Genomic DNA, 17,909 nt, shown 5'->3' with positions numbered 1-17,909 from the left:
TGTTGATCCTAAGCCTGACGTAGCGTCACATGTCAGGAAGAGTCTACAGTATCTCTCTAGCAGTGAAGTTCCACCACTATGCTTGTTAACAGTTACCACCCACCACTGCTGGAGAGGGAGAAATGAAACCAGTGCTCTTGCTGTCCTCAGCCCTGCTGCATTATTGAATCTGTCAGTGTATATGTTGCAGTAGCCAGTCTCTGGAAGTTGTGATTTTCTTCTGTTTCCAGGGCTCTGTATGGCAACGCCTTGGCTCCGAAGTGACAGCTGTTGAATTCTTGGGGCATGTTGGAGGAATCGGCATTGACATGGAGATTGCAAAGAATTTTCAGCGCATTCTTCAGAAACAGGGTCTGAAGTTTAAGCTTAATACAAAAGTGACTTCAGCAACTAAGAGACCCGATGGGAAGATTGATGTTTCGTGAGTATGAAGTGAGAATGTATGAGTAATGGATTAATTATAAGCCATAAGAAGTGAGTTATAAGCAGTGTGTAAAGTTAAGCACAGAAAAGTACTTTGTACTCCATGGACACACTTTGAAGCGTTTTATCTACTTGCTCCAGATTTGAGGCTGCAGCCGGCGGAAAGGCAGATACAATCACTTGTGATGTGCTGCTAGTGAGCATTGGCCGTCGCCCCTACACTGAGAATCTGGGACTGCAGGACATGGGAATCGAAGTTGATAAGAAAGGTCGGATACCAGTCAATAATCGCTTTCAGACAAAAATTCCAAAGTAAGTGAATCCTCTTCTCCACACACAATTATTCCAGGAACGTATATGGACACTTGTCTGTGTCTGTGTTTGCAAGCTGTAGACAGCTAGAACAGGAATTGATCACTAAGTCACTTGAGCATTTCCATCAATCAATGACACCCTGGTTGATCTGTGACTGAACTCCATTTGCTCACCAAATTAAGTAGCATGTAGCACAGCTTGAAAAAGTAGTTAAAGTTGGGGGATTTAGTAAGTGAAACATTTTTGTGCAGTAAGGAAAGAAAGTGCTGTTCTGCACCACAGCACGTGGTATTGAAAGGGGACCTCCAGGAGATAAGGACCAAGCAGTCAGGGCATGAGTGCATCTTGCTCACAACTGGGATAGGAGCCAGAGTATAGATTCAGAAGGGAATGACTAAAGATGAAAATAAGGAACAGAAACGGAGTCAGCAAGTATGGAGGGTCGAAGGAACAAAATCCAGAAAATAGCCAGCAAAGGACGTGGTCAGCAGTTCATGATGTGTACTTCAATGTGAGGAGTCTGCTCTTACTCACTAATGAGCTGATGGCGCAAGTAGAAATTTGGAAATATATATTAGTCATTGTTGAAAATTGACTGCAAGCAAAAAAGAGATTGGTAGCTCTATATGGTTTACAGTTGGTATAAAATGGAGGGTTCACCATCTTGGTAAAGGATCAATTATAGCTGTGGCAGAAAAAGAGAAAGTAACATCTAATGAGGCCACGTGAGTTGAACTGAAGAATAAAAAAGGAGTCTGTCACATTACCTAAAAAGGATTGTGGAGCCACCCCAGGAATAAAGAAACAAATTTGTAGATAAATTACTGAGAAGAGTGTAGATATAGTAAGAGGTCGCAGCTAACGCAATGTTAACTGGGATGGATCAGTGTAAAAGGTATAAAAAAGCATTGAAAGTGCATTTAAGAGGAATCTTTCAGCCAGAACAGAACAAAATTGACATGTTTGTGATGTCATTTTAGGGAATTAATTTGGCAGGTGATAGTGGTGTTAGTGGGTCAGTATTTTGGTGGCAATGATTTAGGCTCGAGGGCCTGGACGGCTTACTTCTGCTCCAGGTAATTGAGTTGTATGAGGTACTTGCTATCTGTATAGATGAGAATAAGGACTATAAGGGTCAGTGGGAAGTGGACAATGGAACCGTGGTGCAGTATGCCATTCAACTGATCGTCTAAGGTGGTAATAGAGGAAAACTGGAGAAGCGACAGAGCATGATTCTGGGAGAAGTTGGCTCACTCACCACAACGGAGAAGGGGATTGCAGAGGACCTGGTATCAAATACCATGGGCTAGAGAAGTTGCCAGGTAGGATCCATCTTAAGTTGCTAAGGGGGGTAAAGGAGCAAATAACAAAGTCGTTGACAGAAATTTTCTAGATTTCTCTGAACACAGGATTAGTCCCAGGGGACTGGAGGATTGCAAATGTAACACTGTTGCTTAAGAAAGTGGCAAATGATAACCCAGGAAGCTACAGGCCTATCAGCTTGACATTAATAATGGGAAGACTGATGGAGACCATAATACAGGCATAGGTAAACATATATTTAGTGAAAAATAGGTTAATATGAGACAATCAATATGGTTTGGTCAAGGGCAGATCATGTCTGACAAATTTGAGTTCTTTGAAGTGACACAGGCAGGGGTGAGGTTAGTGCTGTGGACTTTCAAAAAGCATTTGGTACAGTGCCATTTGTCAGCTCGTTTAGCAAATTAAAATGCTTGGGTTTGATGGATCCTCGGCAGCATAGATTAGAAGTTGGCTAAAAGATAGGAAATTCAGGGTAGGTACAGACGGATGTTCCTCACATTGGATATCAGTTGAAAGTGGTGTTCCCTTGATCAGTGTTGGGATTCTTGTTTTTATATAAGTCAGGAAGTGCTGTGAAGGTGGGTGTTGAGGGCAACATCTTAAAATTTGCAAATGTTGCTAGGGAGAATAGTGAATTGTGAGTATGATGTTGAGTGATTTCAGAAGGACAATACAAGTTGGCCAAATGGGCAGACACCCAGCAGATGAATTTTACTGAAGAGAAATGTGAGCTAATGCAATTTGGTAGAAGAAACATGGAGAGACAATACAGGCTCCATCGTACAAGTTTGAAGGGAACATAGGACCAGGGGGACCTTGTGGTTCACGTGCATAATTCTCTGAAGGTCACCTGCAAGTTGAAGCAGTTGTTAAAATGACTTATAGGATCCTTGAGTTTTTAAATAGAATCATAAAGTATTAGAGCAAGGAAGTGATGCTGCACCTCTACAAATCATTGGCCAACCCACACTGGGAGTGTTGTGTTCAGTTCTGGGCACCTTACTTAAGGAAGGATTTTAAAGTCCTTTAGAGAGTGCAATGGAGATTTCCTGGAATGATACCAGGAATTAGGGATTTTACATAAAAGGAAAAGTTAGAGAAATTGGTCTTATTGGAGTCGCACAGCACAGAGTGAACTGGTCCATGTTGACCAAAATTTCCATCTACACTAACATATCCTTCAAAACATTTCCTATTCATGTATTTGTCCAAATGTCTTTTAAATGTTGTTAATGTACATATCTCAACAGCTTCCCTTGGCAGCTCATTCCATTTGTGTACCACCCTCTGTGCAAAACAGTTTCCCCTTGGGTTCCCTTTTATTCTTTTCCCCTCTAACCTTAAACTGATACCCCTAGTCCACGATTCCCCAACGTCTCGAGTGAATGAAGAAAAGGTCCTGCTACAGGATATCGGGAGAAAAGATAGAAAACATGACCTCCAAGAATCTAATACATTATTAGCATTAGAGTCAGTCACACTCTTTCTCCATATCCCTCCAATATGTTTTGTCTGTCCAATTCCCTTCTGAGGATTGTTATTCAATGTGTAAATTACCACTACTTACATTAAGAATTACATTCCAAATCCTGTTGTGTAAAAAGATTTACTACTTCAATCCCCTGTTGGGTCTTTTCCCAATCCTTTCAAACCCATGCCTTCTCATTATCTAACAGTTATTAGAAATATTTTGTCAATAGTTATTCTCAATTTCTGTCCTCAAATAAGAACAAGCATAGTTCTTCAATCTTATTAACATCACCTCAAGCCCTAGAAATATTCTAGTAAATCTCTTCTGTACACATTCCACTTGTCTTATCCTTCCTGAAGTTTGCTGCCCTCAAGTAGCTGCCAGCTGGAGTAGTGTGACGAAGTTGCCTTCTGTCATGTTTAGCAAACCTTCTCGTTTTTCTACTCCATGACTTTATATGGCCCAGAATTCTATCTGCTTTATTGGCTACTTTTTTAACCTGTTATACCACCATTCATGCACAAACCCTTTTCCAATCTCTGTTCTTGTACCCTCTTTAGTGTTGTACTCTCCAGCATGTAAGGTGTGTCTTTATTCTAATGTTTACTTTGAAATCTGTCTTTAACATTGTTTATCATACTTCCAGATTTCATGTCATGTGTGAATTTTGAAATAGTCCTTTTCTCCCTACCCCTGTTCCAAGTCCAAAAACAAGAGATCCTAGTACTTGAACCTCTAGAAAGTTGGCTGTATACCTTTGTAGCACATTTTAATTGAATCTAAATGGGTAGTTTAATATATTGAACTACAAAAAAGTATTTTTCCTTCCATAGTATCTTTGCTATTGGGGATGTGATTGCTGGTCCAATGCTGGCTCACAAGGCTGAAGATGAGGGGATCATCTGTGTAGAGGGAATGGCCGGAGGAGCTGTACACATTGATTATAACTGCATCCCATCTGTTGTATACACTCATCCAGAGGTTGCTTGGGTTGGCAAATCTGAAGAACAACTGAAGGAGGAGGTAACATTCCCACTCATTCCAAATCTTTGCCCTTTTGACTTCAGCACAAAATATTAAACTAGCAATCTGTTACTAAAATGGATATTTTTAGAAACTAATGTTCAGCCACTTAACCCTCCTAAAAACATTAAGATGACTTTTAAAAAATGAATTGAAATGTGTTTGAGGATTAATAATGACTCCTGCAGGTGCTTGCCTGTTTTAAGGATTATAATTAGCAATACAATTAGCAGTGCATGAAATGGTGGGTCAAAAAAGCCTTGTCTTTGCATTAGGATGTCCTTTAGGGTATGTTAAGAATGAGCTTACTGCTATAAAATGCTTCTATGACTTTAAGATGTTCTCAAATAGAATTAAAGAATGGTGGTTTCATAGTGGTAATGTCATTGGGCTAGTAATCCAGACCCTGTAGAATGCTCATAGTTTCAAATGCCACCGTGGTAGATCCCACAGAAACTGTAATTAAAAGCTAACATAGGAAAGATTTTGGAGGGATATGGATCAGGAGCAGGCAGGTGGGTCTAGTTTAGTTTGGGATTATGTTGAGAATGGACTGGTTGGACTGTGGTCTGCTTCCATGCTGTATAACTTTCATGACATGACCCTAATTGCAGCCATATAGTCACTGATTGTCATGAAAGCCCATTTAGCTCACTGATCTCTATTAGAGAGGAAATCTGCCATCCTTGCCTCATCTGGCCTACACAGGACTCCAAATGTACAACAATATAGTTGACATCTAACTACCCTCTGACATGGCCTAGCAAGCCATTCAGTTTTGGATGTAGGTTTGCTCGCTGAGCTGAAAGGTTCATTTCCAGACGTTTCATTACTTTTCTAGGTAACATCTTCAGTGGACTTTATGCAAAGCAATGCTGAAACTTCCTGCTTTCTATTTATATGTTTGGGTTTCTTTGGGTTGGCGATGTCATTTCCTTTGGTGATGTCACTTCCTGTTCCTTTTCTCAGCGGGTGGTAGATGGGGTCTAACTCGATTTGTTTGTTGATAGAGTTCTGGTTGGAATGCCATGCTTCTAGGAATTCTCATGCTCGTCTTTGTTTGGCTCGTCCTAGGATGGACGTATTGTCCCAGTCGAAGCGATGTCCTTCCTCATCCGTATGTGAGGATACTAGTAAGAACGGGTCATGTCTTTTTGTTGTTCATGTATCCTGGTGGCTAGTTTTCTGCCTGTTTGTCCAATGTAGTGTTTGTTACAGTCCTTGCACGGTATTTTGTAAATGACGTTAGTTTTGCTCATTGTCTGTATAGGGACTTTCAAGTTCCATTAGCTGCTGTTTTAGTGTGTTGGTGGGTTTGTGGGCCAAGGGTCTGAGTAGTCTGGCAGTCATTTCCAAGATGTCTTTGATGTAGGGGAGAGTGTCTCTGGTGGACCTATGCCTTACCACCCACTTGACCTTCAACAACAAAACTTAGACAAACCAATGGAATGCCCATGGGATCTCCGATATCAGGGTTATTAGCAGAGGCAGGAATGCAGAGACTTGAGCAAACAGCTCTGCCAACCATTCACCCCAAACTCTGGGTCCGCATGGATGACACCTTTGTCATCACTAAACGAAACCAGTTAGAGGTAACCTTCAAGACCATCAATAATACCCTTACTGGCATAAAACTCTCTAAAGAGGAGGAAAACAACAACAAACTGCCAGTCGTAGGGTGTCACAGTAGAGCGAACAGCCAACAGGGAACTTCAAACCAGCGTCTATAGAAAAACAACACATACAGACCAAATATTGAACTACAGAAGCAATCATCCCAACACCCACAAACTAAGCTGCACCAGAACATTATTTCAACGAGGCAACACACACTGCAGCACAAAGGAATCACGCAGAGCAGAAGAAAGTCAGCTATACGGTGTATTCAAAAAGAATGGGTACCCAATGAACACAGTCCGCCAATTTCTCAGCAACAAACCCAAACAAGCAGACAAAATACGTCCGAAACCCTAGCCACTCTCTCCTACATCAAAGACATCTTGGAAGTGACTGCCAGACTACTCAAACCCCTTGGCCCACAAACCCACCAACACACTAAAACAGCAGCTAATGGAACTTGAAAGTCCCTATACAATGAACAAAACTAATGTCATTTACAAAATACCGTGCAAGGACTGTAACAAACAATACATTGGACAAACAGGCAGAAAACTAGCCACCAGGATACATGAACACCAACTGGCCACAAAAAGACATGACCCTCTCTCACTAGTATCCTCATATACAGACGAGGAAGGACACCACTTCAACTGGGACAATACATCCATCCTAGGACAAGCCAAACAAAGACGAGCACGAGAATTCCTAGAAGCGTGGCATTCCAACCAGAACTCTATCAACAAACAAATCGAGTTAGACCCCATCAACCACCCCCTAAGAAAAGGAACAGGAAGTGACTTCACCACAGGAAACATCATCACCAAAGGAAATGACATCACCAATCCAAAGAAACCCAAACATAAATAGAAAGCAGGAAGTTTCAGCATTGCTTTGCATAAAGTCCACTGAAGATGTTACCTAGTAAGGTAATGAAATGTCTGGAAATGAACCTTTCAGCTCAGTGAGCAAACCTACATCCAAAACCTCAACCTGAACTACAAATCTTCTCAATACGCTAAGCCACTCAGTTGTTTCAAACTACTATGAAGTCTAAACAAACAAGTAAAACCAGACTGACCACCTGATTCACTCTCCACCTTCTTTGCAGTTGTAACACAGTATTTTGCAATCTGTTCTGCTACCCCAATGCACTTTGTATGGTACAATCTGTCTGTATTGCATGCAAAACAACACTTTCTACTGTATCACAGTAGATCTGACAATAACAAATCAAATCAAATGTCAGCCCATGCATGGGAAATGCTAAGGGCAAGGAACAGCCTTGACAAATGTAAAATATCCTTGTTACCAACATAGGATAGTGTCATGCTCTGGCTGGCTGTCACATTCTCTCGCGCTCTGTCTCACTTGTGCCTGGCTCTCTGTCTTTTTGAGCTGCTTCAGTACAGCTGCAACACTGGCATCATCCACTAATGTTGAAAATTGCCCAGGTATGTTTTGTGTACACAAAGCATCCCAATCAACCAATCTATTTTCAATTGTTGGCAAAGTAATGGAAGCGGTCAGCAGCAGAGCTATCAAACAGCATTTGTACAGGAATAACCTGCCCACTGATGCTTAATTTGGCTTCTGTAAAGGTCCCTCAGCTCCTGATTACATGGTCCAATGATTTGACTGAGTGTGGTATCAAAATTGAAGTCGAGGGCTATCTGAAGAAAACTTGCTGGTTTGAGTCAAGCCTAGCACAAAAAAAAGTCTGTTATTGGTGAATTATCTCCTACTTTAGGAAGGAGCAAAACCAGAATTATCACTTTGATCATGATTATTGAGCAGTCTTAAGCTTTAAGTCCTGTAGCTCTACTTTGCTTAAAATTTCTGCAGGAGTTCCTCAGGGTAGTATCACAGTATAATAGTATGTGAGGCCCAGTCACCTTCAGCTGCTTCATCAATGACCTTTGCTCCATCATTAAGTCAGAAGTGGAGATATTTGCTGATAATTACACCACATTCAGCTCTATTTGTGACCCCTCAGGTACCTGATGCAGTCTATGTCCAAGTGCAATAAAGACCTGAACAACATTCAGGTTTGGGTTGTTTAGTATCATTGCCAAGTATCGTTTTATGATGGAGAAAGTGAGGACTGCAGATGCTGGAGATCAGAGCTGAAAATGTGTTGGAAAAGCACAGCAGGTCAGGCAGCATCCAAGGAGCAGGAGCAGGAGGTTTCCTGAAGAAGGGCTCATGCCCGAAACGTCGATTCTCCTGCTCCTTGGATGCTGCCTGACCTTTGCGCTTTTCCAGCAACACATCTTCAGATCGTTTTATGATGCAAAACTACCAGGCGATGACCATCTCCACTGAGAGAAAATCATCTTATTGTTGTGGTTCTGTTTGCCGAGCTGGGAATTTGTGTTGCAGACGTTTCGTCCCCTGTCTAGGTGACATCCTCAGTGCTTGGGAGCCTCCTGTGAAGCGCTTCTGTGATGCTTCCTCTGGCATTTATAGTGGTTTGAAACTGCCACGTCCGTTGCAGTGTTCGGTATATTGGGTCCAGGTCGATGCTTATTGATTGAATCTGTGGATGAGTGCCATGTCTCTAGGAATTCCCTGGCTGTTCTGTTTGGCTTGTCCTATAATAGTAGTGTTGTCCCAGTCGAATTCATGTTGCTTGTCATCTTGAGTGTGTGCCTACTAAGGATAGCTGGTTGTGTCGTTTCGTGGCTAGTTGGTGTTCATGGATGCGGATCGTTAGCCGTCTTCCTGTTTGTCATATGTAATGTTTTGTGCAGTCCTTGCATGGGATTTTGTACACTACATTGGTTTTGCTCATGCTGGGTATCGGGTCCTTCGTTCTGGTGAGTTGTCTGAGAGTGGCTGTTGGTTTGTGTGTTATGAGTCATAGTGGTCACAGTAGTCTGGCTGTCAGTTCAGAAATGCTCTTGATGTAGGGTAGTGTGGCTAGTTCTTTGGGTTGTGGCATGTCTTTCATTGTCTTTCCCTTAGGCATCTGTTGATGAAATTGCGCGGGTATCCGTTTTTGGCAAATACATTGTATAGGTGTTCTTGTTCCTCTTTTTGTAGCTCTGGTGTACTGCAGTGTGTTGTGGCCCTTTTGAATAGTGTCCTGATGCATCATCTTTTGTGTGTGCTTTCACGCATTTGAGAGGCAGTGTGCACATGCTGTGAACAATAAAAAAACCTACACAAAAGTCATTCAGTCCATTAAACCCAGACCTGTTCTGAGTATGATTAGATTAGATTACTTTTTTTGATTAGATTAGATTACTTCCAGTGTGGAAACAGGCCCTTCGGCCCAACAAGTCCACACCGCCCCACCGAAGCGCAACCCACCCATACCCCTACATCTACCCCTTACCTAACACTACGGGCAATTTAGCATGGCCAATTCTCCTGACCTGCACATCTTTGGACTGTGGGAGGAAACCCATGCAGACATGGGGAGAACGTGCAAACTCCCAGTCTGATCCCCATGGTCCTGTAGGTTTTTTGTTTTGAGTGCCCATCCAGTTTTCTTTTCAAATCATTGTTACCACTTCCAGCACTTGCATGGGCATTGAGAGTTGGGGGGGTTTGAGCTATAGAAAGGGGCTGTTTTTCCTGGGGCATTGGAGGCTGAGGGGGTGACCTTTTGGAAGTTTATAAAATCATGAGGGGCATGGGTAGGGTGAATAGACAAGGTCTTTTCCCCAGAGTAGAAATTCCAAAACTAGAGGGCATAGGTTTAAGATGAGAAGGGAAACATTTAAAAAGGAGCAGAAGGGCAACATTCTCATGCAGGGTTTGGTGCATCTATGGAATAACTGCCAGGAGGAAGTGATGGAGGCTGGTATAATTACAACATTTGGGTGGGTATATGAGTAGAGAGGGTGTAGGGGAATACGGACCAAATGCAGGCAAATGGGACTAGATTTATATAAGATATCTGGTCGCCGTATAGGAGTTGGACCGAAAGCTCTGTTTCCATGCTATACTGCTCTATGACTGACTTCCAGGTCGTTGCCACTTACTGTGTAAAATTATTCTTCCCAAAACTCCCTGCATATATTGTACTAGATTTTAAATCTGTTTCTATAGGACTTGTCCTCATATGAAAATAGTGCTTTTTCCCCAACTTATCCAAACTTTTCCATCTTATACACCTTTCTTCAATCTATTATAATCTACTTTGCTCCAGGGAGAATAGTCCCAGCTTCTCAAACCAATCATGTTGAAATTTTACTCTACATCCTAAGTCCTCTTTATACAACAGGATAAGTTGTGCTTCTAGCACAGAACTTTTGCAGTACTATTTACAATGAAATGGCTTTGAAATCTGATCACTTTCAAAGCAGCCCTTTTGTGCACGGCAAGATCCTGCAAGCAACATTGAAGGAATGACCATATAATGTGATTCAGTGATGTCAGGCCAGAAAAGGGTATGGAAATATTTCTGATTTCCTTCTGTAAAGACCATAGGACCTTGACAATCCTTGTCAGGGGCCAGTGAACCACTTACTTAATAACTCAGACCCAGGATAGCACTGTACTGAGAGTATCCATCTGGAATTGTTTCTACTCATGGGATGTGAGCATTGCTCTGTAGACCAGCATTTATTGTCTGGAGAGCATTTATGAGCCAAATTGTTTGCTGTGGGTCTGGAGTCAAATGTAGGCCAGACCAGGTAAGGTAGGTAGATTTGCTAACGTGATGCCACGTGACTTATGACAACCGACAGTACTTGCACGGTCATCATTAGGCTACTTTTTGAACTGAATTTGGATTTCACTTTCTGTCATGATGGGATTCAAATCCATGTCTCCCAGAACATGAGTCTGGGGTTCTGGATCACCCATCCAGTGACGACATCACCACTACACCACCATTAACCCCCTTATGACTGCAAGTTTGTAGAATGCATGTCACTAAGTGTACACCTCACTTGCTGCAAAAACAGGTCTGTCTTGAACGTAAAGCATATGTGAGCCTGTTTTATTCAGTATTGATCATTCATTTTCTTTTAGGGCATTCCGTACAAGATTGGCAAATTCCCATTTGCTGCCAACAGCAGAGCAAAGACTAACAATGATACTGATGGTCTGGTAAAGATTCTTAGCCATAAAGAAACAGACAGAATGCTTGGAGCACATATCCTTGGTTCTGTAAGTAGCAAACCCATTGTGGTGTAGATGGGATAGAAGTAAATGTGGTTTTCTCTCTGTTAAGGGTGCTGGGGAAATGATCAGTGAATGTGGTTTTCTCTCTGTTCAGGGTGCTGGGGAAATGATCAATGAAGCCACCCTCGCTATGGAGTATGGAGCATCATGTGAAGATGTTGCCCGTGTTTGTCATGCTCATCCAGTAAGTAACGCTGGGAACTTTGGAGTACTGAACAGGGATAGCACTGCACAGATTATTAAAAACCTGCATCCCTAAAGTCTTCACGGCACGCAAATGTTGTACCTCTACTGAAAGAGCAGTTGTGCTTATTCTATATATTTCTTGTCCATGTGTATCTGACTAGAAATCAAAGCAGCAATAGGTTATTTGGCCCATCAGGCTTACTTCCCCATTCTACACAATCAAGGCTGATCATGGGCTTCACGGTGGCACAGTGGTTAGCACTGCTGCCTCACAGCGCCAGAGACCCGGGTTCAATTCCCGCCTCAGGCGACTGACTGTGTGGAGTTTGCACGTTCTCCCCGTGTCTGCGTGGGTTTCCTCCGGGTGCTCCGGTTTCCTCCCACAGTCCAAAGATGTGCAGGTCAGGTGAATTGGCCATGCTAAATTGCCCGTAGTGTTAGGCAAGGGGTAAATGTAGGGGTATGGGTGGGTTACGCTTCGGCGGGGCGGTGTGGACTTGTTGGGCCGAAGGGCCTGTTTCCACACTGTAAGTAATCTAATCTAATCTAAAAAACTCCACTTTAGTGTCTGCTCCCCATATCCCTCTCTTCCTGAGACATCAAAATCTGTCTGTCCAAGCCTTAGATATATTAAGTGATGGAGCATTCACACCCTTCTGGAGCAGTGAATTGTGTGAATAAATGTCTCCCTATTTCGATCCTAAACGATCATCTGCTTATCCTGAGACTGTGCCCCCAGATTCGAGATTTCCCCAGTCAGGAAGAAAATAACATCTCTGTCTACCCTGGGAGAAAGTGAGGACTGTCGATGCTGGCGATCAGTGTCAATATTGTGGTGCTGGAAAAGCACAGCTGGTCAGGCAGCATCTGAGAGCAGAAGAATCAACATTTCGGGCATAAGCTCTTCATCAGGAATGAGGGTTGTGGTCCGGGTGATAGCCACTTTTTGCTTTTGAGAACTGTTTCCATTCTCACTAATAATCCCTATGTTGTACATTTTTACTGTTTTGCCTAATACATTTACTTTTATATGGATTATTTGCACTTTCTAAACAACTGAAATACCAACTCTCAAGATTCCAATTGGCTGCTCTCTACCTCCCAGCCCTTCACTCACTTCCCAAACTTTGTTTTCTGCTTTATTCCATATTGTTTGTAAATTTGTATTTAGCTTGGAACTGGAGCAGACAAAGTTCTTGTTTTGGTTATGAAAGTAATTACTGACCATTGCTAAGACTCTGTGAAACTAGTAATTAAACAGTCTCACTGCTTTTTCTCTTCTCTTGCAGACTGTTTCAGAAGCTTTCAGAGAGGCAAACATAGCAGCATCATTTGGCAAAGCCATTAACTTCTAAAAGATTTGTGATTTGTATATAAACTGTAACTGGCGTCGGAACCATTAGTAACTTGGCATTGTGATGAAGAATGAAATTATCTGTTGGCCTTAAGCAGGATTGTAATAAACGATTTGTTTGTCAAATGATGCCACATTACTTGTATTTTAACAGTAATAAAACTGAGGAAATGATGTATAGATTTCTGTTCGATTATTGTCAGTGTTTTCACCCCAAAATGCCGGTGTTCCAGCCCTCTTCCTAGGTAGGAGGCTGAGGGAGTTCAAGGAGGGCAGGGGGCAAGGGGAAAGAATGGCAAAGGGGAAACAGAAGTTTGAGCATTCAATGAGACTGCAGCATGGGACAGAAAGCAATCATGGAATTGAATATGAGGGCTTTAAGTTCTATAGGACTTGGTAATGAGGATGCAGGAAGGGCTGGAATCAGGCACCCATGACAATTCCTATTTAGCAAATTAGTCTGGGACCAGCTATAGAGAGGCAGACCTTGGAACTGAATTTTCAAATTGCAGTTTGTAGAAAACAATTGGATGCCAAACAATGCTGGAGAAACTCAGCAGATCTGGCAGCATCTCTGAAGAGAGAAACAGTTAACATCCCAAGGGCAGATCAATAGTTAGCACTGCTGTCCCACAGCACCAGGGACCTGGGTTCGATTCCACCCTCTGGCGATTGTCTGTGTGGAGTTTGCACTTTCTCCTTGTCTGTGTGTTTCCTCTGGGTGCCTCCAGTTTTCTCTGCCCAAAGTGGTGCAGGTTAGGTGGACTGGCCATGCTAAATTGCCCACAGTGTCCAGGGATGTGCAGGCTAGGTGGATTAGACATGGGAAATGCAGGCTTACAGACATGTATGGGTCAGTGTGGACTCTGGACCAAATGGCTTCCATCCTGTAGGAATTTGATGATTCTGAATCTCATTTGACTTCTTCAGAACATCTCCAAGGTCTTCTGTGGTAGAGAATTCCACAAGTTCACTACCCTTTAAATGCAGGAATGTTTCCTAGTCTCAGTCTCGGGATATTGAGTAGGCTATTTAGTACTGTGTACCCTGACTAGACTCTGGACTGCCAGGGAAAACAAACTGCTTGCATCTTGTTTGTCCAGTCCTGTTAGAATTTTAGACATTTCAATGAGACCTTCTCTCAACATTCCAATACAAGCCCAGTCAAACTAATCTCTCCTCATAGGTCAGACCTGCCATCTTTAGTATCAGCCTAATGAACTTTCGCTGCACTCGCTCTATGCCAAGTGTATCATCCTTTGGGGCATCAAATGCACACAATAGTCCACTAAGACTCTGTATAACTGCAGTAAGGCATCCTGACTTCTGAATTAGTCTTGTCTCAATGAAGGTCAATGTACCATTTGCTTTCCAAATTGCTTGCTGCACTTCTTCAGGCCTTCACATGCAAAGAATAATCCTCTGCCATTTTCGCCGACGCCACCATTAAACACATCTTCCCTTCCTTCCCGGTGTCTGCGTTCCGCAGAGATCATTCCCTCCAGGACAACCTAGTCCACTCCTCCATCATACCTAACACCTCTCCCATCATACACGGCACCTTCCCATCACACCTAACACCTTTCCCATCTCCCATCTCACAGCACCTTCCCATCACACCTAACACCTCTCCCATCACACACGGCACCTTCCCATCACACCTAATAGCTCTCCCATCTCCCATCACACACGACACCTTCCCATGCAATCGCAGAAAGTCATCCAAGGCCCCAAACACTCATTTCAGATTAAGCAGCGTTTCACTTGTATCTCTTTCAATTTGGTCTATTTCATTCGTTGCTCCCAATGTGGTCTCCTCTATAACGGAGAGACAAAACACCGACTGGGTGATCACTTTGCTGAGCACCTTCGGTCTGTATGCAATCAGGTCCCAGACCTTCCCGTGGCTTGCCACTTCAACACAATCCTGCTCCCATGCCCACATGTCTGTCCTCTGCCTGCTGCAATGTTCTAGTGAAGCTCAACGCAAACTGGAGGAACAGCATCTCATCTTCCAACTAGGCATGTTACAGCCTGCCGGTCTCAACATTGAATTCAACAACTTCAGATGATTATCCCATCTCGACCCCTCTGTTTTCATTCTGCTCCGTAATTTTATTTCACTTATTTTTTAATTATTTTTCATTGTTCTGTACCTCTTATTTCTTGATTGTCTTTCTCTCGCTCCCCACTCTCTCATCACCTTTTTCCTCTCCTCTTCCCCCTTTGCTACCCTTCTCCCCTGTTTTCCATTTTGCCTCTGCTTCACCCATCCCCCCCATTCCTCACATATTTTGTCACAGCACTGGCTTCAGCCTTGGTCATTCACAACTCGTAATCTCCCTATAATCTCTCTATGCACTGTTGTTATCACCTCTTTATTGCTACCTTTGCTTCTGGAGCCATGACTCACCTTCTCTCAGCCTAGTATAAATACCTCCCTATTTCTCCCTTTTTTTTTAGCTTTGATAAAGGGTCAGTTAGACTTGAAATGTCAGCTCTTTTCTGCCAGACCTGCTGAGATTTTCCAGCATTTTCTCTTTTGCTTGATGTACTTGCTTGTTAAATTGCATTGACTGGTGTGTAAGGATGCCCAGATCTCTGTGTACATCCATATTTCTCAATGTATCACTAATTAAATAATCATCTTTCCTGTTTCCAAAACCAAGGTGTATAACTTTACATTCAGCCACTTTGTGCTGCATCAGCAATGTGTTTGCCCATTCATTCAACTTATCTAAATCATCCTGACATTAGTTTACCTCTTCCTCAGCTGAGAAGGGCTCATGCCCGAAACGTCGATTCTCCTGCTCCTTGGAAGCTGCCTGACCTGCTGTGCTTTTCTAGCAACACATTTGCAGCTCTGATCTCCAGCATCTGCAGTCCTCACTTTCTCCTAGAAGATTTTTGCCTCTTCCTCACAACTGTAGTTGAATTTTGTCATACCTGTCAAATGTGCCAGAGGTTAGGAAAGCCACCAGAGAGACAGGTGTTTAGTTACTGCCCCGCAGAGTGAGAAATCAAATCCAGATGGCATGGACCTTAATGTGCCTCAAAATACGTTAAATAATGAGGAAGTTCTTGAAGAATGGTATAGGATAGTGAGCTATCTGCATGGTTTTGTGTGAGGAAAATTGTGTCTCACAAACTTGGTTGAGTGTTTTGAGGAAGTTACCAAAAATATTGATGAAGGCAGAGCAGTAGACGTTGTTTATTTGGATTTTAGTAAAGCCTTCAGTAAGGTTCCACATTGTCGATTAATTAGTAAAGTTAGATCACATGGGATTCAGGGTGAGCTTGGCAATTGGATAGATAATTAGCTTCACTGCTTTACAGACTGGAGGTCTGTCATCAGCAGTGTTCTGTTCTGGGTCCTCTTTTGTTTGTCATTTATGTAAATGATTTGGATAAAAGTATGGTCGGCATGGTTTTTAAGTTTGTAGTCGACACCAAAATTGGTGGCATAGTAGACAGTGAAGATGGTTTTCTAAGATTACAAAAAGATGGGTGGCACGGTGGCACAGTGGTTAGCACTGCTGCCTCACAGCGCCAGAGACCTGGGTTCAATTCCCGCCTCAGGTGACTGACTGTGTGGAGTTTGCACGTTCTCCCCGTGTCTGGGTGGGTTTCCTCTGGGTGCTCCGGTTTCCTCCCACTGTCCAAAGATGTGCAGGTCAGGTGAATTGGCCATGGTAAATTGCCCATAGTGTTAGGTAAGGGGTAAATGTAGGGGTATGGGTGGGTTACGCTTCAGCGGGTCGGTGTGGACTTGTTGGGCTGAAGGGCCTGTTTCCACACTGTAATGTAATCTAAAAAAAAAGTAATCTAATCTTAATCATATAGGTCAATGGGTTGAAAAATGGCAGATTGGTTTCAATCTGGATAAATATGAGGTATTACATTTTGGTACAACAAATAAAGATAGGGCTTATTAAATTAATGGTAGGGCCTTGAGTAGGGGTGCAGCTACACAATTATTTGAAATTTGCATCACATATAGACAGAGTGGTTTAAAAAGTGCTTGGCATGCTTGCCTTCATTGCTTAGTCCTTTGAGTATAGAAGTTGGAAAGTCATGTTGAGGTTGTATAGGACATTGGTGAGGCCCCTTCTGAAATACTGTATCCAGTTCTGCTCACCCAGTTATAGGAAAGATATTAAGATATCAGAAGAGATTTGGCAGGTATGGAAGGTTTGAGTTATAAAGAAAGCCTAGATAGGCTGGGACTTTTTTCGTTGGAGAGTAGGAGGTTGTGACTCAAACTTTTAAGTTTATAAAATAATGAGGGGTATAGATAGAGTTAAAGGTAGTTGTCTTTTCTTTAGGATGGGAGAATTTCATGACTAGAGGGTACCTTTTTAAGGTTAGAACAGAAAGATGTAAAAAAAGACACTAGGGATAATTTTTTTATACAGGTGGTTCACATATGGGATGACCTTCCTGAGGAAATGGTGGATATGGATACAAACATTTAAAAGACATTTAAATGTACATGAATGGGAAAGGATTGGAGGGATATCGGCCAAGAGCAGGCAGGTGGGACTGGTTTAGTTTGGGATCATGTTTGGCATAGATCAAAGGGTTTGTTTCCTTGTTGTATGACTCTCCTTGTAAGACAATCCCTTCATACATGGTGCAATCTTAGTGAATCTTCTTTGGACTGCCTCCAATGCTAGTACATCCTTCATAAGATAAGAACAAAACTGTTCAGAGTATTCCAGTTGTGGTCTAACTAATGCCATATTTAGTTTTAAAAGACTACTTTATATTCTATTGTTATGGACCAGGCCAGACCCCTCAAAACATTCCAAGAAGGTAGCCCAGACCCTAATTTTGCTAGTTGTTTTAAGCAGGTGTTCAGTTGATATTCCAGGAGAGATGCAGCTGGTCAAACCACTTAGTTTTAAACAAAACACAATTTATTTACAAGATTACTGAATGAAACACAAACATCAGAAAATAGAATACCAAATAACTTAACCTCTCCGAAAACCCAATAGATCATCCCAACTTAATGATGCTGTTCCAAATATTTGCAACAATTCTCACAAATAC

At 42.4% G+C, this 17,909-nt stretch overlaps 1 protein-coding gene across 2 annotated transcripts in view; it reads left to right on the top strand.

Moving 5' to 3' along the window:
- dld (deltaD) overlaps positions 1–13,034 on the top strand; it is a 28,200-nt gene extending 15,166 nt beyond the window's left edge. For both annotated transcript variants that reach the window (XM_072562436.1, XM_072562435.1), the window contains exons 9-14: positions 231–421; positions 565–735; positions 4,369–4,558; positions 11,162–11,299; positions 11,409–11,498; positions 12,790–13,034. In XM_072562436.1, the coding sequence (XP_072418537.1) occupies positions 231–421; positions 565–735; positions 4,369–4,558; positions 11,162–11,299; positions 11,409–11,498; positions 12,790–12,855 (846 nt within the window). In that variant the 3' untranslated portion in view covers positions 12,856–13,034. The remainder of the gene's footprint in view (positions 1–230; positions 422–564; positions 736–4,368; positions 4,559–11,161; positions 11,300–11,408; positions 11,499–12,789) is intronic.
- The last annotated feature ends 4,875 nt before the right edge of the window (positions 13,035–17,909 follow it).

This window comes from Chiloscyllium punctatum, chromosome 44 (genome assembly GCF_047496795.1).
Source record: "Chiloscyllium punctatum isolate Juve2018m chromosome 44, sChiPun1.3, whole genome shotgun sequence".
Lineage (NCBI taxonomy): Eukaryota > Metazoa > Chordata > Chondrichthyes > Orectolobiformes > Hemiscylliidae > Chiloscyllium > Chiloscyllium punctatum.
The sequence above is the reverse complement of the archived record's forward strand: the minus strand, read 5'-3'. Positions and strand labels throughout refer to the sequence as shown.